This window comes from Strongylocentrotus purpuratus, unplaced genomic scaffold (assembly GCF_000002235.5).
Source record: "Strongylocentrotus purpuratus isolate Spur 01 unplaced genomic scaffold, Spur_5.0 spur5_scaffold_2, whole genome shotgun sequence".
Lineage (NCBI taxonomy): Eukaryota > Metazoa > Echinodermata > Echinoidea > Camarodonta > Strongylocentrotidae > Strongylocentrotus > Strongylocentrotus purpuratus.
Window position 1 is genome coordinate 32,528,491 of NW_022145605.1, and position 16,072 is coordinate 32,544,562.

Here is a 16,072-nt window from a genome sequence, read left to right on the forward strand (position 1 = left end):
TTGTTTCGTTAAATCATATTTTTTATTGTGAAATACAAAAATAAAAACAAGCTTCAACTTCAAATGGGTAGACAAATCAAATAACATTAATTTCTTCTAATCTAAAAACAATTTTAGTTTCATGATCATGTTCCTTCTTCATATAGACTATTTGTTTATTTTGTCGTTTCTTAAACCTTGATGCCTTCTGTTTCATTTTCATATACGTCTTATCTTTCTTCTCGTTCTTCTCCTCCTCTCATCAATCCTCCTGTCACTTTTTTCTTTCATTCTCCTTCTTTTACTTCTTCCTCCTTTTCTTTCCATTCTCTCTAGTACATGATTTCCCTCCTCTTCCATCTTTTCCTGTCAATAGTTTGTTTCACCTCCTTTGCAGCAATTCAATTTTTTGTTCACAATTTTAATACAAAGTACTGATGTTTAAATACAGCATCCGTGATCCTTATCAGATAAAAACCATATAGTAATATATACAAAAGTAAGTAATGAATCACGATGAACATTAATACATAAATGAACTTTGCTAGGCCTATAATGAATTTATGTATGTCACCAACAAAAAAAAGGTTTATACGCTAAAGTACATGAACCAAATTAAGATCCTAGAATGGAGTAGGAGATTTATTTAAAAAGTCTGATTCCTGTATTTTTTAACAAAATCAATTTTCAAGGTGCATAAGAAGGACAAAAGTCTTAGCTAATTATTTGAAATAAAGCCACATCGTGTTGGTGAGATATGACTAAGAAATAGCTACGCGATGCACAAGGCAAGCAGACGGACAAAATAGCGAACAAAATTAATGAATAAAAGTCGTGATCGCTAGAACATAAATGTAGAAACACAACATCTTTCCCTATTCTTACCAAATGCAGCGGTGTTCTTAAACACAATAAATCCTTACTCACATCTATACTTAACCAATCAATTTCTAGATTAACTACTAACTTCCCAATCATGCTATGATCTGTTTAATAATAGTGCAAACGAGATTGATAAACATAAACAAAGACTTGAATGTGACAAAGTAAGGGGACTACTGTTTTCCGTTGTCATCGACGAAATCATCGTTACTTCCGCCCTTAGTTGACCGGGGCCCTCCGGCTGATCGACTTTCGCGTCCTCTTCTTTGCAACCCATCCAGTCGACCCCGAAGTTTCGGGGGAAACCGAGATCGACTTGCCCTCGAGACTCGTCGAATTGCCAGTAGCGACGATGGCGAATAAAGTAGGTATTCCATGAATAACCTGGTGAGGGTATAAGAGAGAAGAGAACACAAATCTTCAAAAGCTATAACTCATATTTTTGAAAGTCTTTTACCGGTTGGATAGAGCGAAAATCTATTTAATGAGACTGGTCACGGTAAAAATTGAAAGATGCTATCAAAAAGAACAGTCGGGAAATGCAGTTTATCACAAAAAAGATGTCAGCGTTTTTACGCTCATGTCAGAGTTGTAGATAAAAGAGAAAGTTGTAGGTTTGTTATGGACATTTTTTTTTCAGAACCAAAAACAACATGGTTTGGTTTTCCGTCCTTTCAGTCTTTAAGCTCCTTTTTCATTCAATTTTTACCGGAATACTTGCCTCTACAAGTACCTGCTTAACTTTCGTTTAAATAACAATACTGTTCATTTTGTATTATTTTCGGGGATCGCCACTAGCCCACTACTATATTCATCTTTCTAGTTGTTTGTTATACAATTCTTTCTTCACTTTGATACTGACCATCGTAATGTCTGAATACTGCATCAATATTGATCGGTACTCCCAGCCAGTTTTCCTTGATCAGTTTTGGATATCCTTTATCCATTCGGTGATCGAACTCATCATACCGATAGTAGACATCTCCTTTGAAGAAGTACGTCTTGCCGGTTTGTCCCCACGGTAAAGCTCCGTCGATATCGGCGGGTAATCCGAGTTCACGGAGCGGACGCGGATAATCAGGGTCCATGTCGACTCCTTCGTATACCCAATAATGTGAACCTTTGTAGAATGTAATAATAATAATAATAACAATAATATTTAAGATTTATATAGCGCTGGTATACAAATACAGTTTCTTAGCGCTTTACAAAACAAATGAAATGAAAAGTATGGTTAAACTAAATATGTAATAAGGATCAACAAGAAACGTGAAATAAACGTTATGCTTAATTTGGACGAATTACTTGACTAACAATGTATAACAATAACATGATAATGAAAAATGAAAATGTAAATACAATAATTAAGTAACATTAATGAAACTGCAATAATTATGTACATTAGATAATGAATAAATTACAAGAAGATACGACATATGGCTATAAATACGGTATGATGATGGGAAATTACTTTGTGTTGAATAGATAAGTCTTAAGTCTATGTTTAAAAGTGTTAAGAGTTGGGGATTCACGGACAGAGATATACAGGGTATATATTATGTAACAGGACTGTTTCAAGGTAGATTTCTGGCACTTTGAACTTTCCATCAACTCCTTATAACGAGTTGGACAAAAGGCCTACGTCTTTTACACGAACCTACCAAATATTTGTCCAATGGTAAGAAATAAATTAAATCAACTTTTCAAAAGTTGTTATGCATTCATTATCTATTTCTATGTTAGAAGACACTAAGGAGGAAGATAAGTCATAAATGAAATGAATGTATATGTTGTTATTTGTATTTTAAAGCGATCCCTAATATCTGTTTTACAATTAAAAGACAATAAATCTTTACAATTCGTCGCTGTTTTCACGAAGTGACGGTAGTGAAAAAAAATTGCATTCACTTTGCGTTACGATTTTCCTCACTACCGTCACTTCGTGAAAACAAGGACGAATTGACTTGAGAGGGTTATTCACACAATTTTGTGTGGTAACTGTTGCAACATAACGATATATTGAAGTAGATATAATTCTGTCAGAGTGATGTACCTTTTAGGAAGACTATTTTCCCATCGTGTCTCTCATACGAAGCATCTACCTTGGGCGGAAGACCGTGCCAGAACTGCCCCATCTCGACGGGATACCCTTCCAAAGGTTTGCCCTGCTCTCGCATCCTCCAGAAATTCTTACCCTGGAGAAAGAAAGCAAGAATGTACAGATTTTTACACCAATGACCGCACAATCATTTATTGAAGTACCGGAATTCCGGAATCACGAATAACGACACCAGCTAGGGCGAATGATTATCTGTTGACAACAATATTTGTCTCATTGTAATGTCTGAAATATTATTATCAACTTAATAAATTTATCAAGGTGTAAATATTAGTTAGCTTTTTAATTTAAGAGGACATTAATTTGTAAACAACCGTGATCAAGTACAAGACTGGAAAAAATTGCGGCATTTCTGAGTTTTTCGGGCTGGCAGTTTTTACAATTAAAGAAAACGTTTCAACAGAAAATGATTGGAATGATAAACTAAATGTGCCATAATCGACCAATGAAAAATATAATTTCTAACAAAAAAGAGAGAATTAGGTCTCGGGGGAAATGTCAACCTGAAACAGATTGCCCATTCCTGGCAAAATAATAGGAACTGGACTGTGGAATGTTTCCATTGTTATTTTGTTAGCCTATATTGCTTTTCTATTATGATGATGGTATTATTATATTGTAAATATCTGATTACTTTGTAAAACTTACAATATCAGCCTTGAGCTGCATGTCATGTTATTTTTTTATAATCTAATAAATCTAATAAAGTACCATCTTAAATGAACAAAAAAACAAAAAAAATGTTGGTTTGTTTAACTGAAAATTGTTGAATAATGATATCGTTTTGATATACATGTATATTATTTTGTTTACCTTGAATAGAAAGAGTTCGTTTCTAATGAACGCTACAGCATTGAAGCTTTTGCTGCATCTCTCCACTTCCGGATCCGGTGGACTGGGTTGGGGTCGTAGGGGTATAAACCTGTCACCTGGTCGAGGGCTTGAGTTAATACCTGTGGACATTTGGGAGGACAAAGTTATGGTTACTTATCAATTGTTTGTCTCAATTGTTTACATTTATATAAATGGTGGGATGCTGGGATATAGGTGACAATTACGACTACTCTGGTTCAGATGTAGATTCAGATTAAAAATACATTGGACTCTTTCTTAATAAAAATCAAATGATTACAAATTGAAATGCATGTTTAAAAACATGGAGCAAGGATTCGATATTCACTGGTTGAAAACACGGGACTATTGATGGAGTCGCAACACAACAAAGCCACAAACATAATGTGAGAAGTGACAAATTATTTGCGTTGCTTTGAATTCATTAATCTTCCTTTTTCTTAAACATTTATTTTGTATAAAAAATAAATATATTATATATAGATACTTATTAAAAGTTTAAAAAGAGAGATAAGAAAAAATATGTACAAAGTGGGAAATTATCACCAGTCTTTTTGAAAGGCATGTCTTCATATCCCACCGCTGCCACCTTACCAATGAAAGTGAATTTCCCATTGGATTTTGTTAACAGTTACAGTGCATTTAACCCTATTCTCTTTAGTAAAATATATCCTTGCCCAGGAGCGGTTCTAGGGGGGGGGGGAGGGGGCTTGTGAGTCTCAATGCCCCCCCCCCCCAACACGTTATTTTGGTTATAAATTGAGACGAGGCACATGTAAAAAATGAAAATAACAAACCAAAGCAAACCACCCCCCCCCTAAATTTTATTTTAATTCTAGAGCCGTGCCTTCTATATCCATCATCCAACCATAACTGTTAGTCAAACTTTTTCCCCATCTCCCGTTGCCCAGCAACTGTCTGTGCTCACCATAAATGGACTGTATCCCATGAAGATCATCGTAACCAAGACTAAACCCAGGATCATAGCCAACGTAGAAGGGCGCCATCAACGCATGGATGTCGGAAGAGTGCCCTAGTCCGAGGCTGTGGCCAAACTCGTGCGCTGCCACCATGAACAGATCGGTTTTATCATCTAAAAATATGAACAAAAACATTTCACATTTAGGAACAATATTATAAGGACTCTTAATCGTGGAGAATCTGAACCCCCTACAAATTCTATGAGAATTTCGTTCGAAAAAAGAAGCAAAATAAAACAAGATCAAAGGGGAAGAGAGAGAAAATGGATAATAGGTACTTTGATAGATAAAGAGATCAACAATTAATGGAGAAGAACTATTTTCCCCCTATAATTTGTTGTTGTATAAACGTTATGAAATATATGTATGTCACTTGCCCGACTAATAATAATAATGTTCAAAGAAATTACTGTATTATCCCGTCATTGATTTAAGTTGGATCAATGAATTATTTATCTTTCCATAGACTTTCAAAAATTACCTTCTAATATTTTCACCACAAAAAAAAAATTGAAAGCCTCGAGTTACATATTTCTAAATTTGTGGAAATGTTTAGGTTTGTTTACACTTTTGCCGCATGTTGTCCAATTTCAATTTCCATTTGAATGGAAATGACATAATTATTGATATTATATTATATCCTTGTATATGGGGAAATAGCTCACTCTGAATCTCAGTTGTCCAAGTGTAGCTCATGCTCTTTTTTTTAGGAGGGTTAAATTACTTTGGGGGGACGTCATAGAAATATCTTATGAGGTGGTGCCAAATATTAACGAACCACTGTTCTCCGAAAACAAATTGGGGATGCATTTCTTAACTAAAGAGAAGGTTGGGAATAGCATTTACCATCAGATAGGAAAACGCTGAATATTTCACTGTCGTCGAAATGGGCATCGCCTCCGATACTGCCCCCGGGGAAGTACGCGTGTGCCAGCGTACCACCGAGGCCATCAAAGGCGACACCGTCCCCGTGGTCGTATTCGGAGAATTGTATATGGATGTCGCCTGGTACGTCGAAAACGCGACGAAAGGTCAGCGGTGTCACGTCACTCCACACTTTAAAGGCCCGCTCGAAGGAATCAACGACTTCCGCTTCCGTGAGGTCGGGGGTGAAATTTAAAATTCTGGAATGGAAAAGTGAATAATTCATTTAATATTTCAAAGATCATGATTTGTATCATGGTCTGTATTCCGAATTTGATTTTAAAAATTAATATTAACTGAATCCATTCATTTCCTTCTCTCTTGTGTCAGGCATTGACGTTTAGTGTAAGTTCAAAGTTATCTTACTTGATTAAAAAGTATTCATTATATGTGGTTGTAAAGCACTATTCATACTTTCGAATCATTCAAAACTGAAGTAGGAAAGAGAGAAGGTGAGAGAGAGAGAGAGAGACAGAGACAGAGACAGAACAAATAGATCTTGAAGAGGTCTCACATCTTAAGACCTCTTACAATTTGTATTAATATTCTCTTGGTTATCTTTACCTATATGTAATTTCTTGATGATCCCACTTATCCCCAGAATCAGAGTATCTCCTAAACCGGGTTTGCCCCGGATCACCGTTCGGGATGACATCCGGCATACCGCACCGCGGATAAGACATTAACCGTCTGGTCTCCTCATCCATTTGACTGGTTTCTGGCAAACGGTAAAATTGTTGAAAATTTCGAATAGCTGTATGGTAATCTTCTAACCGTCGTATAGAACTGGCCTCCGGGTTAGCTTGTCCTATATAACCATATTTACGAAGATATGCCTGTACAAATGAAATCAATGAAAGAGATGAAAACATGAGAGAAAATAAGGTGTCAAAATAATTGCCCACAGTTTGAAGTAATGATTGAATAAGAAGATGAGTAGAACTTCAGGTAAGCATGTCTACAAATTATTAACATAAGATAGGACACAATATTAGACAAGCAACGTCAGGATAAAGTGCGCAGAATCTATTGAAATACCTTTTTAAAGGCTGATTGCTTTTGAAATAGGGCATAAACTTTTATACCTATATCGAGTAAAATTACCTACTATAATACATCATTTCCAAGTTAAAATACCCGGACTAACCACACATCGATTTTTACTTTTTGTGACACAGACGGCGTAGGGATCTTAATCCAGGTCACCATGACACCATCCATGGATGAATATTCAAATCAGATTTCACCCGTCTGTTACATCGAATTAACAAACACATTTAGTAGAACAGTTTCATAGCAGGGTGTAAGCGGTTGTATCCTTCCTTATTAACCTCAAAAACCGCTGAAATCAGTCAGCAAGTCGCGCGACCCCTCATGATATGTCATAAATTACACGTATGAAGTAGCTTAACCGCATTTAATTGGCTGAATGAAGGGAGTGATGATTATTAATAGCTTGGTAAGAAAGAGGAGGGAAATTGGTAGTGTCCCATTGGCTATAAAACAGAGTCTTGGCACAACACTTTAGCCAATACAACTACGTGAACACTTCCAGAGTGTTATAAAGTAACTCACAAAAGTCTCCCAAAAAGCATGTTCAGGTAGAAGAAGGTAAGAGGATTCCCCATTTCCAATCAAGTAGTTACGTTGTCAATTTGGTCCCTTAATTTAGGAGGGAAATTAGTAGTGTCCCATTAGCTATAAACCAGAGTCTTAGCACAACACTTTAGCCAATACAACTACACTTTGAAAAGGTTGGGCAATATTTTTCCAACACTTTGCCTAACGTTGTGCCAATAGTCAACCCAACCATCTATTGTGTAATATTTTGCCCAGCGGTATTGGTAAACGTAAGTACCTTACTTCACACGTGCATAATTTTTTTCGTATTTTGACCAAAATTTAGGCAAAATACGAAACAATTTGCCCAATAGATGGTTGGGTTGACTATGGCACAACGTTGGGCAATGTGTTGGAAAATATTGCCCAACTTTTTCACAGTGTACGTAAACAATTTCAAAATGGTCTAAAATAAATCACACGAGTCTCCCTAAAAGCATGTTCACGTATTAAAGAGAAGTAGAAGAAGGGAAAGAAATTCCCCTGTACATGTAGTCACGGTGTCAATTTGGTTGCTTGATGAATTATTTTCTTCCAGGCCTTTCTGATTGACGAATCAGATATCAGTTCAGACTTAAGACAATGAAAGGTAGAAATAAACATGAGTGATATTATATTTGGTTTTTTTTTTTTTAATTTGTTTAGGTCATTGTGGAAAGTAGTTTTTTAACGACAAGGCCATGTTAAGACAAAACTACAGATCTAAAAAATAAGTAAGAATAACTAATTCTAAAATCCTTAATCTGACAGTGATGTTATCATTGCATCAATCCTTTTGAAATACTTCGACACATTTCCTGAGTCTAGGGCAAAATATTGCTGAGGGAAATTGCTACTGGTAAGAACAATTATAGATTTTGCCTTTCAGTTCCGAGTATCAAACAATGGCATTAAAAGTGATTAAACTATATATTTAAAAAATAATCTAATATGACAGGATGATGTGTCCTCTCTGTTACAAGAAAGCCCTTGGCTAGATAATGCATTCAGTGAAATTAAATATACTCTTTAATATGAAACAAAGCTATGGAATATGTCTTACGTTAATAAGATATAAATATTCAAAGATGTCGACATGACAGATTCTCACATTTATTTTTGTCGATGGAGTTAATTAAACACCAGATAAAATAAACCAATTGAGAGTGCACACGATTTTATCCTCTTGAGACAAGTTCTGAAACGTCTGATATCCAAGATATCTCATGCTAAAACTACCATCTTCGTGATCGAAACTGATGATCAAGTTGTCTGTTTCTGCAAAGTTTCAGATCGAGCCTGGAACTCATTTAAAGCATGTGCTCGGTTTGGCTCCCGGCAGCATGGCGTACATTTCCTTGCTTCCGCACCTTGCATGCCTGGGAAAAAATGGCGGGAGTGCAAGACATCCAAAGTTTCGTGGCGAAACTGTGAGAAATCAGTCTTCCGCCATTTTTAATGATTTGATTAATATCACTTGAGTTCACACTTTAGGAATGATACATCGTCCGTATGGGGCCAGGAGAGTTGAGAATCGGTACGGATCGGAGTAACCATTCTGGGAGAAATGATTGGGGTCGTGTTCTTTTACGAATTAAGCTTAATTCATTATGACTTGGTTAAGAATATTGTCTGCTTTGTCAGGATTCATCGACTGCAAAGGATAGTCTAATATTGAGGCCTATTGAGTGAAGAACAATTAAATAGTAATAAGAATAAGGGTCGTAAATCTAACTGATGTCTGGGTCACTGTATTGCAACGTTCCATCAAATCTAATGTTACGAATCACATAAAGCATCCATGTTCATGTCTGGCGCCTGCATATTATTATGTCGAAAATGGAAGAGTGTAAGTGATATTAAACCGAAAGTATGGATATGAAAAAGAAGACTCTGATGTTGCCTAATATGTATGATTATAGGACTCGAATTCAGTTTGGTGATTCATTATCGCAACCTAAACCAAAATTATATTTACAATCCAGAGTTCTTTTAAAGTCAAATAATCTCTAATTCAGTATTTCAGAAGCGTATCCAATTAAATTTGCTTATTCCCCCTTCCATTCAGTTTGTCATCTTGCAGTATAAGATATAGAACGCTTGAAATTGAAAACAATATATATTGTCAAATATAATGGTAAACATTGAATTCGCCCACAGTAGATATCAGATTGCAAGAAGAAGAAGACAGATACAAAAAAAGGTTGAAAATCTTATTTGTATCCCCTCTTTATTCATTCCTCCTGTTTCCTTTCTCCTTTTTACCCTTCTCATTCCTCTTCGTCAATGCACTCCCTCATTCTCCCCCACTCCTCTTCTCCTCTCTATACCCTCTCCTCCGTGGGGATAGACTGGGTACAGCTATTGAGAGGGTAGACATAAAAAGGGGCGATCTTATCAGGTGGATAAATGGAAATTAACTAGGCCACCAATGGGAGGATGGGTGTACCGGTGTGGAACCTCTTCTTCTCTTTGCATCATTCTCCCCATTGTTTTCTCTCTCTCTCTCTTTTGTTTTCCTTCTTTTTCTTCTTCTTCTTCTTCTTCTTCCTTTGTTTTCTTCTTCTTCTTCTTCTTCTTCTTCTTCTTCTTCTTCTTCTTCCTCCTCCTCCTCCTCCTCCTCCTCCTCCTCCTCCTCCTTCTTCTTCTTCTTCTTCTTCTTCTTCTTCTTCTTCTTCTTCTTCTTCTTCTTCTTCTTCTTCTTCTTCTTCTTCTTCTTCTTCTTCTTCTTCTTCTAATATGATCAGAGGTACTTGCCCCCTGATGCCGCCCCCTTATCTACACCGGGGCTTCTCTTCAACCCATCCCACCTTCGTCCTCTCCAAGTTCCCCAAGATATATCCCGACTATTAAGTGATGACATCTATTTACATTGCCACAATAATTGTTACCGTTCACCAATGCTGGAATCGGATAGCCCTGCACTTCCGATATTGGTTTATTTTATCAAGCTTCAAGAAAACAAACCAACGCCATCACGCGTGTAGCCGATGCAGACAACACACGTGGTTCATGGACGGTTCTAATCAAGAACGACTTCCACGCTCCATTTTCATAACATTTCTCCAGATGATTTCAGAAGTCGATATAAACCATATGAACTGGTAAAACTTTTTGACTTTCACTTTTGTTCAACAGAGAAAAATTTGCTAATGTGACTTTATAGATGCGTATACGTAGAAGTGTTGTGGTCTAGTGAATAAGTCACCCGACTGCAGATCTCGAGGTACGGGGTTCAAGTCTCGCCGCGGCACTAATGTCCTTTGACAAGACGTTAATCTACATTTGCCACTCTCCACCCAGGTGTTAATGCTTGCTTGAGCGCTAGTTACTTTGCCAGCTCGGCTATAACCAGGGTAATTATGTGTAAAGTGCCATATTCTTATTATACTTTGTTTCCTACATTTAGATGTTACTAACCTACAAATTTGATATTGTTATACTTCATTGTATATTTATATTGCATGTTCCATGTTATAATTAATGTGGTTGATGCTATGACCACTACATTGAAAATAGAAAATAATTTTGTAGAAAACGATGTGATCCCGCAGGAGATCCGGATAATTTTGAATTTCTATTGGAAGTATTCGGCGCTACAGATTTCGACTGTCTATGATTGCTTATTTTGTAATTGATAAATTTTAAAAAATAAGAAAATTATCGGCTACACAACCCACGTCTTTCATGGGAATTGACTGATCTCACTTTACGGTGACAGTCAAAACTTTGAATCGGAGGGGCAGATCCAGGATACCCTTTTGCGGGGGGGGGGGCAAAAGTCTAGCTAGTAAGTACAGAAATAAGAAAAGAAAGAATTTAACATTCCCACGTGCATTTTTATCTGAAGGGGGTGAGCTAGTTATCTGCTCCTTAAATATGCGCCTGTGTAAATCAAATCAAATCGAACCAAACCAATTTATTAAAATGAAATGCATATAATTACCACCGCAAATAATGGATACGGGTGTATGTGTGTGTATGTGGGGGGGGGGGGGGAGTTTCACGAAATGCTATCTCATTCTGAAGTCGACCATGGATGGGATGTGCAGCTATGCAGACTTGACAGCTATGAGGATGACACTGTGCCAAGAAGATATAATTAGATCATCTGTGTCAAGTATAGAACAATGCATTCCTGTATCTGAGTCACGTGACTATCTATCTGAGTCATCCCGTTGATAGGGGATGTATTCCATTGTCATGCACTGGTACTAGGGGCGGATCCAGGATTTTATCAAGGTGTGGGGGGGGGGGAATTCCGAAAAAAAATACCCTATTAAAAGTGGTGAGAGCTGCATACAAAGACTGGTATGCCAATTGAGTCTCAAACAGGTAGGGTATTATTGATATTATTATTATCATCATTATTATCCTTGTTATTATCATTATCATCATTATTATTATTATTACATTGTATCGATCTATCGGATGTGATTAACTCTTCTCACATGTAGCAGTGTGAAGTAACCTAGACCCAGTCGTGAACTCGGGTGTGTTGTTTTTAGGTTGGGTCATACCAGTCCTATTGTTTATTACGATTTGATGATGCATTGAAGCATAATATCATCATTTTATTAAGCACTTAGAAACTGATTATTGAATCAATAGATCTGTCAAAACCAATCTGCGTCTTTTGGGAACATACCGTGAGTCGCGAAAATGAAATAAACAATTGCAACAAAAAAATTGGCTCATGAATTTGACCAGTCTGGCACTAGGCCTCGTGTGATGTATAAGACCGGCTTTATCTATGAAAATTCCTAAAACTATTTGCAAAAACTAGGGTTGTGGCCAAGTATCTTACCTTATTAATTAAAGTAGCGAGTCCTCCAGACGTATTGATCCAATTAACATTATTTCTGATCAAGGTGGGTCGTTAATGCCCGTTTTTGTTCTCTTGTTGTGTTAACTATTTGTTTCCATACTTTGATTAACTTTCCTTTTTTTATTCGATAATCATGCAAGCATAATATGAATTTTTATGGTTTTATGTTTACCTCAGATTACCAGTTGATCGCGTATCCAGAAATTGAAAACAAAGTCTATATAATTATAAAAAGTAAAAACACAACGCTACCTAGCTATCTAGGCCAGGGGGGACGTCACCCCCTCCGAGTTGGTCGCTCCTCACCTCAAATCCCTCCTCAAGCAACACCATTACTTCTAGACGACGCTCCTCTATAAACTATTTCAATCTTAAATAACCCGGAGTACCTTTTCCTATTTTCATACTGCTATTGAAAAATATAATTCTAATGAATATTTCTCCAAGTGTTTCTCCATCTCAAAAATATGCACATTGTAATATAAACACGCATCCATCAGAAGTACATCGCGATTATATTTTTTTATGAGCCGCTATCTTCAGTTAGTCTGTCATCACGTGATTAGAGATGCATTCGTTTCCCTAATGACAATCAGATAGCTTGCCTCACATCACGTGATCAAAAACACATTCGTTCCCCTCATTACAATCAGATAGATAGCTTCACATAATAGGTTGTGATGATGGCTTCGCCTCGACATCCGTTTCCACTCGCCTGCTATCCAATATGGCGGCCATACTGAGTTCGGGAGGTCCAACAAATGGCATGCCTGTAATTTATATGGAACGGATGGATGACTACCAGTCTACCACCACGCATATAACAGTGTGTTATCTATAGTAGATCTTGTATTGGTGTGGGCCAATTTACAGGAGGTTATGGGTGGACTTCTGCTATAGCTGGGCGTTTTTTGTCTTGTGTGTTGTCAATGTATTTTCCCGGGTATCTTATTATCTGTATTGTGGCTAAACCGTGCAGATATTTATTTTTATTTCATAAATACAAATTTCAAGTCACAGTATGTTTTTCGTAACATATTCCATTATGATGTTGTGTTTGATGATTACTGAGACATTCTTGAAATATAAATTGCACAAGACATATAACAAAACAGGTTGACATCTAAGAAGTCGCCATAAGCATCACTTACTTATTTATTTATATCTTTAATTCATGTATTCATTGATTCAATTTAACTTATTTATCTTTTAGTTAACTGTTTACTGATATATCATTTTTTTATGTGAATATTCATTATCCAAAAACAAAAGACATATAATAATAACAATGAAAATAATAACAATAGGCCTAATATGAATATATATTTCTATTTATTTACATATTCATTCGATTATTTACTTTTCCCATTAAAAAAAAAAACCACATAGATCTTAATATGGACTAAATACATACACCAATCAACCTTCATTTTCTCTATATTATTTATGACGTAATGGTAAAACTGTAGCCAATAGAAGCTACACGACGCAAGCAAAATTCATCTTTCGATCAGCCTATCTATAGTTGCAAACAAGATGGGTGTTTCATACAGCTAATAAAATAAAAGTCATGCGAATTGACAGGTTGAGTGAGCAATGTGGTTTATACCAATCATCATCTATTCAATTGTAAAACTGTCGAATTTCAAACAGCATGGACAGAATAGTTATATCTGTGAATGGTCGTTAATTAAAAACCTCGTGAATGTCCCCGTTGACTGACATAATTATAGCAGAATGATCGTGCATATTTTCCAATGGAATCATTGAAATGGAATGAATCATATGTCTGAGATGTGTGGCTTTCATGAAGAGGCAATCGTGGCCAATTTGATGGATTGGAAATGAGTCCAGTGATCAAATAATCAATCAAACTTATTACGAGAGATAAGCAAGGCATGTAGAGAGACGAACATGGTTTGGAAATTGGTATATAATGACTAATAAAGAGAGAGTTGACAAATAGGGGGGAGGGGACAAAAAGATAAATACATAGAGGGACAGAGAGAGAGAGAGAGAGAGACATACAGAAGGAGAGAGATATATCAGAACATGAAACGAAGAATGATAGAGTAGCCTATACTCATAAGTATATGGGCACAATTTCATTAAGGGGCAAATCACTATGCCTCTCGCCCATATATGTCGACTTCAGAATAAATCCTAGATTTAACTGAAAAGGTTATTTCCTAATCAAAGCTTGAAAATTAATATTACAAAAAGCCCATGCATCTCGCGCTGCTTAAATAGTTTTAACTTTTCAAATTCTGACGTTGTTGGATTTATATCGTCACAAATAAAATAACGTATTCAGAAGCATGTCACCACAATATTGCAAATAAAACCTCAACACAGCTTTCAAGACAAACTTGTGCATATCACGTGACATTCAACGAAAAGTAATGGTTACATGGTGAAAAAGCAATCAGAGATGATTACATTATATATATTTATAAAGTGAAGGTTGCCTAAATATTGGTAGTTTCACAAATTTCAAAAGAGGGGAGGGGGCTGCCCCCTCAGACTGAAGCAAAGGAATGGATTACCAGGTATACACATACGGACTTGCCTAAGTACACCGTCTCCTGTGTCTAGACCATGTTTAGACGTAGGAGCTGTAGAGAGGATATCTGATGAGAGCTTTTAATCGACCGCAACGAATTCTTCATTACCTCGTGACAGTATGTGTGTGCATTCAGCATTGGCGTAGCGAAAGTGTCGACAGGGGCACGCGCCCCCAAATCGAAAAAGAGGGGGGGGGGCGGCGAAAGAAAGAGTGATGGGAAGAATGTGCACTTTTAGAGAAGATTATCACAGCATTCACGTAATGCCTTTCGTCTCTCAGGACACGATATCATATTTCTGTGTATGTTACATATACCAAGGAAAAAGTAATCTATATTTTTATAAATAGACAATAAAACTTGAATCCTGAAGAAAGTGAACTTTTAAAGGAGATGAAATGTAACCATCACTCGTTGTCCTCAAAATAATGAGTTTGTTATTTCCTATAAAATTCTACTTAGTACGGGCGCTGCCCCACCCCCACCCCAGTAAAAGTGCCTCTCAACAACTTCTGGACACAGGCTGTCTCACTCACTCAATCAAGTGCACTACTTTTGAACTGGGTATTACGTAACTCGTCACTGTCACTTCGCAATGATATTTCATCATTAGTGTCGGGACTCATTAACTTCACCAGGGGACCAAGGACAGATGGCCACACATGGATACATCTCCTTTTCCTATACTCGGATTTCAATACACAAGGGTCCATGGATCGTCCTCGTCTGCGCTGAAAGATGCAATGATGTTAACCCCACAATTAGTACCTTTCTTTTGTCATTGTTATACTCGCAATAATATGAGTACAAATATTAAAAAACTAAAAACCAGTCACATCTTGTTTAATATTATCGTATGTCCGAGATATTGTTCAAAGATGCCAGATAAAACTAGTCTACAACTCGTTTGTTGGGGTGTGTGGAAGTGTGCGGTGTGTTTGTAATGTGATTTCTTTGTTAAGCATTTGAAATATGCATACGTATGATCAGTGATGTTTCATAAATATACACCTCGAAAACACCCCCCAAAATACAACTTTAAGTCTTTGAATGCCGGGTTGTTTAATGCTCAACGTGTTGTTTAATCAAACTAAATTAAGGAAGTTACTGAAATTCGAAAATTTTCTAATTGGTGTACGATAATGTCCATCAAAATTTCAAATATCGGCCTATGTGACTTGTATACAGTATAGTGACTAACATTAAGACATCCAAATCCCATCGTACAATTAAATGTTTGTGCATAAACACCTGTCTCGAACAAACCATTTTCATTTCGAATCTAATCTAACCCGGGATCTAACGTACAGGACTCTTTTGTATCTTAAGAATCTGTCTCATTTGT

The 16,072-nt window shown here is 36.6% G+C and overlaps 1 protein-coding gene across 1 annotated transcript; it reads right to left on the minus strand.

The window, feature by feature from the left end:
* On the minus strand, positions 1–6,566 carry LOC574861 (matrix metalloproteinase-24). Its single transcript, XM_030992226.1, has 7 exons — positions 6,301–6,566; positions 5,659–5,936; positions 4,761–4,925; positions 3,794–3,933; positions 2,915–3,056; positions 1,724–1,981; positions 1–1,245 (listed from the first exon to the last, which is right to left on the minus strand). The coding sequence occupies exons 1-7, from the start codon at positions 6,441–6,443 to the stop codon at positions 959–961; spliced, it is 1,413 nt and encodes a 470-aa protein (XP_030848086.1). The 5' UTR covers positions 6,444–6,566; the 3' UTR covers positions 1–958.
* Positions 6,567–16,072: the final 9,506 nt, after the last annotated feature.

Excerpts from the sequence above, each read along its gene's own strand:
- LOC574861 (XM_030992226.1), bottom strand. The coding sequence starts at position 6,443 with ATGGATGAGGAGACCAGACGGTTAATGTCTTATCCGCGGTGCGGTATG. Across the intron at positions 4,926-5,658 it reads CAGCGTTTTCCTATCTGATG|ATGATAAAACCGATCTGTTC; the intron begins GTAAATGCTATT and ends TCATATTTTTAG. Across the intron at positions 1,246-1,723 it reads AGTATTCAGACATTACGATG|GTTATTCATGGAATACCTAC; the intron begins GTCAGTATCAAA and ends TACCCTCACCAG.